Raw genomic sequence first — 7,370 nt, forward strand, 5'->3', positions numbered from 1 at the left:
AGTATTGCATAAAGATGTTCAGCCCTCTCCTCCATCTCTGGGCAGTGGCCTCCCTTTCAGGCCTGCTGTCTGGGACAGTCAAGAGCTATTGCAGTTCTCTTTCCTCTTCTGGGCCAGTGGTTCTGAAACTTATTTGATTGCACAATATGCCACCCTTGCTTCTCTACTGCTGCTGGCGGAGCTGGGCAGCCGGCAGCCGCCACTCTCTGGCTGCCCAACTGTCACATAATCTAGGGTACAAGCTGGACTGTAGGACAGCTATGTCTCCTCAACTCTCCAACCTGGAGTGCCTTTTACACTGCTTCACTCTGAGAGCAACCCCTCCTGGCCCGCTCATGCATAGCCTCCAGCATATAAATCACTCCCAGCTATACTGTGTGAGTGCTATAGCCAGCCACCCTTGAATTACACTACAGAGCAACACCAGCAAATTCCCAGTTCCAGACTCCTCCCTGCCCCAGAAATCGGTGTCTTGTACTGCCCAGCACCCACCTGGACAATACAAGCTCATAAAAAGTCCATCATTTCATTAATAGAAAATGATATGCACAAATCCTGTTATCTCAAATGTAGTTTTCCAAACACTACAATCCAAGCACACCGGTTTAGATAAAATAATAAAACATGTTTATTGATTACAGAAAGATAGATTTTAAGTGATTACAAGTAATGAGGCATAAAAGTCAGAATTGGTTACAAAGAAAATAAAAGGTAAAATGCAACTAACATCTAACTTAACAAGCTAAGTGGATTCAAAAAGAAATATCTCTCTCACTGCATGCTTTTGCAGTCTTGCTTGTAGCCAGGATCCCTCCCTCAGTTCAGTGTTCCTTCAGGTGTTGTTGATGCCATGAGCAAAGAGAAAGGGAGGAGTAACTTGGGGTGTTTGTTATCTATTCTTATACCTTGCTCTCCTCTTTGAGAGTGATCTACAGCTGGGGTTCAGGCAACAGCAAGTTTGTTGGGATGGGAACCTCCAGTTGTTAGTTTGCCAAAATGTACATTTCTGACTCACACCATTCTTCCTTCCAAAGAACGGCGACTTAACCAGGTGATGGCCCACTTGATCTCATTGACACCTGGCTGGGGTGTTGGATAGCCTTTCCATCTGTGAGGATCTGGTGTGTGGGTGTTCCTGAGAATTGTAACATGTCTCAGTAGTACCATGCAACAGAAGCTTATATCTTTACATACAATATTGCCACACATATTTCAACAGGACAATAATGTTCACCAGATTATGAGTTTTTCAAATGATACCTCACCAGGCATACTTTGTACAAAATTTATCAAATTCTTGTAAAAAGTGTGAATATGGGAGTACAGACTATCAAACCAGTTCTGAAGGCAGTGTCGCTACCAGCAGCAGTGGAAAAATAAGAGTGTCATGGTATGGTATTCCCACCCTTACTTCTCTGCTGCTGCTGGCCGTGGCGGTGCTTTCAGAGCTGAGTGCCCAGCCAGCAGCTACCACTCTCAACTCTGCCTTCAGAGCTGGATGGTCAGAAAGCAGTGACAGAAGTAAGGGTGGTGTATTGCTATGGGTAAATGTTCACAATACTTTTTCTCCCCAAAAGCTTCTCACCACTCCCACTCCTCCCGAACACATTCCTTCCCCTAGTTTGAGAACAGTGACACAGAATGAGAGGTTGGGGAGGAATGCTTCCTGCAGTGTTAACTAGAAGAGGGAATTGAAGGGCTGGAGTGATGTGAACTCATCTATACAATATAAGGATATAGAGTATATGAAAGCTTGGATGCAAATTCCATCTATCGACTGTTAGCTATTGAAGGTGGCAGCAGATGTTTCTGGAAAAGTTATTTCTCCTAGACTGACAATAAAATCTTGGATTTGTGCTATAACCTCCATACCCCCACTGTGTGATCTCCATGAGGGTCACATACAAGCAAACACACATACCATTTGACTATAGATTTTCAAGAATTTTATTAATTTACCGAAAAACAAAGACACCACAGTTATTAGAATCCATTCATTTCTAACATGTAAAGCCCCTCAGACATGGCTCTCCACTACCTGGAGAATAAGAGATTGGTACATAGGATTGGCATCAAGCGCGGTCTCCTACCTCCAGCCATGGCTTACACATGATGCTTCAGAGGAATGCAAAGGAAAAAATAAAGCAACTGGTTCAAATCTATCGCATACCAGTGTAAATAAGGAGTAACTTCACAGAAGTCAGTGAGCTAGATCCTCCACTGGTGTAAATCTGCACCAACTCTAGACTGATCGTCACTTATACCTGTCCCAATGAATTTGCATTGTTGCAAAGTGAGAGGAGAATTGGACCCAATACATCTAGCTAATTCCCTCCTGAATCTTGCAGTTATCAGATGATGCCCTGGAGCACAAGGGTTGTTTACTTATAGCTTATATAGTTATTAATTATCACAAAATTATCCAGACTCTTTTTAAACTCCAGCCCCAGTGTCTGACACTAACCTTCTTCACCTGTATCAAACCCTCTATGAAGTAGTTTCACCCACATCCTTGTCCTTTGTAACTGTATAAACGTTCATCCAGGTGGAGGGGGGGAGGGCGGATGATTACACACAGTAATAAATAATTATTAATGAACATTTCAGAAAATAAACCTGAAAACAGTGCGGAAAAGTCCAGCTATAAAATGGAATGATTCTCAGTCATCTCTGCCCTAATGATGAATGGATGTGCCCATGTTAGTTCAGAGATTTTATTTCCAATTAACGCCTAGAAGAAATTACAAGCAGTTGCTGAGGGTCAGGCTGGTGCATCCATTTAGTTAATTGCCTTTGGGCTTGGGTTTGGGTTTGGATTTGGGCTTGGTGGTGGGTCTTCTGGTGACAGGTCTTTTATCCAGGAATTTTATGGCATTCTGCACCCATTTAAGATCAGGCTGCACGCAGATCTTGATGCCTCGTCTGGTGATGAACCTGCAGGGGAAGAAAAGGAAAACCAGGATGTCGTTAAAATTCTTCTCTCCAAACCAAGGCCTTATGTGCATGTTTCTATACTATGGCCTATGTGGTGTGGTACAAAGGTTTTGTCTGCAGGCATTTGGGATGGTTGCATCACTAAAGCATGGCAAAGCCAGGAATGAGCTGGTTCTGCTGTATGGTATGGACATCAACTCTACATACATGGCGTGTGTGTGTGTATATATATGTATATAGTGTATTCAGATATGTACATAGGCATATACTGTATAGCCAGAAATTTCAAAAGAGCTAAGCACCTGGCATACTGAGTTGGCCCCTTATTTATTCCAGAAGAACCAAAATTAAATAGATGCTCATGAGATTGAAGGACTGGTCACATCCTCTAGAAGGAGGTATAATCACACTTTGCTGTTCCGTACGTTTCACACAGCTCAGCGTAATGCACCTCGTTGCCAATTGACAGCACCGTTGGCTATTCCCCAGCATGCCACTCGAAACAGGTCTTGCTCTTTCTGAGATTTCCTCCCAATTTCTTGATCAAAAAGGTTTTTCTGTTCAATCAAAATTGTGGATGCTCCTCTGAACAGCACAAATCCTCCAGACCTTTTGAGGTTCATCCACTCACTAACAGTTACTACCTGCTAGAAGTGAAAGAATGCTCTTCAGTAGTATGTTTTGGTCAGATTGAAGACCTTCATGCTTGCTGTGATTCAGTTCTACCCCTGCCCTTTCTCTCCTGCTGTCAGCAGCATGTGTCTCTAGATTAGTTTGAAGAGTGCTCCCAATACTTACATCACAGCTTTTACTGGTATGTGCTGCATCTCATATTTAGCAAGATTTCTGATGTCCAGCTGCTGCGTGGACAGGTCTACACAGGAGCTTCTGGGCGCGATTTGACTTGCAACACTTCCTACAGGGGGGAAAAATAGATGGTAAGCTAATGCTAAATCAACAGCCATTCTTTACACAAAGTGGAAATTATTGCATGTTAATTTACAATTGAAATATCGATAGATGTACGTATTGGGATCCATTTCCTAAGTATGCTTCTTACATAGGAGCTATACAACCAAACTCCTGATCATCTGAGATCATTAAAAAGCTGAGGCAATTGTTGTAAGAGTAAATGTCTTGGCCAAATTCCAGTGTGGGTAGTAATTACATTCTGCCTTCCTAAATTGCCTTTGCAGTTTCAGTTGGGTCCATTGCTCTTCACTTTCTGTCCTGAACTGTCATGTAGCAGTGCTTCGCTATCAAAGAGCTGCTGGGTTCCCAGAGACAGCATCACTTCAGTTGAAGCAATCTGTGTACATAAAGTATCTAAAACATTGGGGGATCTTTTGGGATGTAAGGTTCTGGATTAATATGCGATACGTTAATTTAAAGTGGGAATGTGAGCAAGTGTGTGCCTGTCAAACAGCTTCACTCGGAAATTGAAGTGTATCACGTGCTTCAACCAGGTGTGTGTGCATGTAATAATACTAAGAGTTGGTGCTTGCATAGCACCTTTCCTGGGAGAATCTCAACACACTTTACAAAGGAAGATCAGTATTATCATCCTTGTTTTACAGGTGAAGAAACTGGGGCACTCTGATTTAGGGTATCCAACTTGAGACATCCTGGGCCTGATTTTCAGAGGTGTAGAGTACCCAGAAAGTCATGGAAGCACCCAAAAGCCCAGGCAACCAGCAAAATTGGCCACTTTTGAAAAAGTAGGTGTAAGAAGTAGAGTGGGATTAGAATTTGGGGACTGAATTACAATCCTCAACTGTGGCCAGTGGATTTACTGCCTGCCCATGTGGGATTATTTCCACCCTCTCACACGTGGCTCTAAAGAATATTCCCTATACAAGCCGAGCTTCTCTAAGCGGTTGGGAAGAGGTCTGAGTAGAGATCCTCTTATGCTGCTCACATCCCTCTCCGCTTTCTCTCCGTCTGCCACATACTTATGTGACTCCATTATTTTCTTCTGCCTCCTGCTGCCTTCTGTTTTCCTCTTCACTTCATTCCTCTCCCCACTTTGCTGCTGCTGCCTCTTCGCTCCTTCCCCTCCATTCCCTGGGGCTCTTACTCTCCTTCCCAGCAAAATCTTTGTCTCCCTCTGGTCCCTTTCACCAATACTTTTTAAAAAATCAAACCCACTTTGAGGACAATTAACTACCGTGAAAAAAAATCAAATACTTCGGCTTGCCTCTTTGCTCCCCCGTCCTATTCATCTGCCTTTGGAAAGTTCTGTATCTTCTGCCCAATTGCTCATATCCACAGAATCACTTCTAATGGGGCTACCACCTGAGACTTTTGATCTCTGCCCTGTCTCCTCACATATTGCCTGATGTGCATAGTCCTTCTACAGAAAGTTTCAGCTACATTTTATGGCAAATTATACTGCCAGGGACACAGGGTTGGAACAGCAACAACAAACACACACTACAGGGATGAGCCCCCTGGATGTACAGTGCAGATTATTTTGTGTTTGTGTGGGAGGGGCTGTATTTGGGGTTTGTGGAGTTTTGTGAAGGCAGTTTTTTTAATACTCATCATTGTGTAGTCTTGTGGTTCTGCATGAACTGGGTATGACTGTGATTGTGAATGCGGTTTTTTTGTTCTTGTGGCATGCATCTGTTTATGTGTATTTGTATATGTCCTTGTGTGTTTGTGCGGATGAGCTTTTATAACACACGTGGTCTGTTACAAGTGTTGTGGTGCATTCATTGTTCATGATTAATAGGAAAAAGATCTAAGTGTCGCTATGGACAGTTAATTTAAAAGACCAATGTGAAGCTGTGGTCATAAAAACAAAACAAGTGTGTAAACATTGTTAAGAAAGAAATAGCGAATAAAACTAAAAATATCATAATTTCATTGTATCAGTGAATGGTGTGATGTAGTCTTGAATGCTGTCTTCACGTCTAGCCACCCCACCTCAAAAAGGATTTAGCACAAATACACAAGGATTCCACAGAAAGTCAATGAAAATTACTAGAGTCTTGGGAAGATTTCCATACAGGGAGAGACTAAAAAGACCAAGACTATATAGATCAGAGAGGAGACAAATAAGAAGTGACATGATAAATATAAGAGCTGCCATACTGGGTCAGACCATGGTCCATCTTGCCCAGTATCCAGTCTCTGACAGAGGGCCATACCAGACCTTCAGGAGGAGAGTACAGAATAGCACAATTATGGAGTGATCCACCCCATCTTCCACTCCCAGCTTTTGGTAGTCAGGTTGCCCCAAGCTTGGGATTGCGTCCCTGACAATGTCGGCTAATAGCCATTGATGGACTTAGCCATAGAGCCCTGTGCGGATACAAAATTTGTATCCGTATCCGATCCGCAAAAATGATCCACAGATATCCGCACCCGCAGATACGAATATCCACGGATTTGCAGGGCTCTACCCATTCTCCATGAACGTATCCAGTTATTTTTTGAGCCCAGCTATAATAAGACAAAGGTATATACAATAACGAACAGACTGTAGAAAATGAATTGGGAACTCTCAGTTTTCATAACATTAGAAGACGGGCACAACCAACAAAATGAAAAGGCAACATCCTTGAAACTGCCTGAAAGACACGTTTTTTATAAAATGCATAATCGACCTGTGGAACTCATTACCACAATATATCAGTAAGATCAAAAACGGTTTAGACATTTATATGGATAATAAGAGCATCCATCGATGCTTTAGTTAGGCTCAAAGGTTTGCAGGGGATATAAATCCTCTTGGGCATAAACCAACCACCAGTTGCTAGGGGTTAGGAAGAAACTTCTCCTATGGGCAAGTTATTCCACAACTATTAACTGTCAGTTTTCTCACTCCTTCCTCCTATATATTGGGTACTGGTCACTGCCCGAGACAGGACGCTGGATTGGACGGACCACAGGGCTGATATAGCATGGCTATCGCTATGTTCCTGTTGAGTTAAACACTTACCTTTCACGGTGCTCACAGTCAAGAAGCCGAGCCAGAAAATGACCAGGATGTCTGCTGCGTGGAGTTTCATTGCTGATGGCTTCCTTGGAGTAGCAGAGGAGAAAATGATAATCGGAGCCCCTTTCACTGAGCTTTTATAGATCTTGCAATGGTCAGCTCACTTCCTACACCCAGTGAAAGGGGCGTCATGGTGGGGGTGAGCAGAGATGGAAATTTTGAGAGGCAATCAGTACTTTTTTTTAAAGGTGCAGAAAAACTCCTCTCTTACCTTGCTAGACCCCCGTTAAGGCTTTTTCCTGCCACAAACTGAGCTGTGGTTGCCTCTTGCTGACACTTTGCAAGCATGTCTTATTTTAGGCTGAAAAAAAGTCACCCTTCTGCAGTGGAAACCAATAATGTTCCTGTCCTTTGATATCTAGGCTGTGAGCATTCAGAGCTAAAACCCACCGCAGAGGCAAAGAGTGACAGCGTGGAGCTAGGTCACTCCTGG

General features: G+C 43.1%; 1 protein-coding gene across 1 annotated transcript; it reads right to left on the reverse strand.

The window, feature by feature from the left end:
* Positions 1-653: 653 nt before the first annotated feature.
* Positions 654-7,146, reverse strand: LOC123344126 (lymphotactin-like). Its single transcript, XM_044979938.1, has 3 exons — positions 6,881-7,146; positions 3,733-3,850; positions 654-2,934 (listed from the first exon to the last, which is right to left on the reverse strand). Exons 1-3 carry the CDS (start codon positions 6,948-6,950, stop codon positions 2,784-2,786), a joined length of 339 nt encoding a protein of 112 aa, XP_044835873.1. The 5' UTR covers positions 6,951-7,146; the 3' UTR covers positions 654-2,783.
* Positions 7,147-7,370: the final 224 nt, after the last annotated feature.

The sequence above is a fragment of the Mauremys mutica genome, chromosome 1 (genome assembly GCF_020497125.1).
Source record: "Mauremys mutica isolate MM-2020 ecotype Southern chromosome 1, ASM2049712v1, whole genome shotgun sequence".
Taxonomy (NCBI): Eukaryota; Metazoa; Chordata; order Testudines; family Geoemydidae; genus Mauremys; species Mauremys mutica.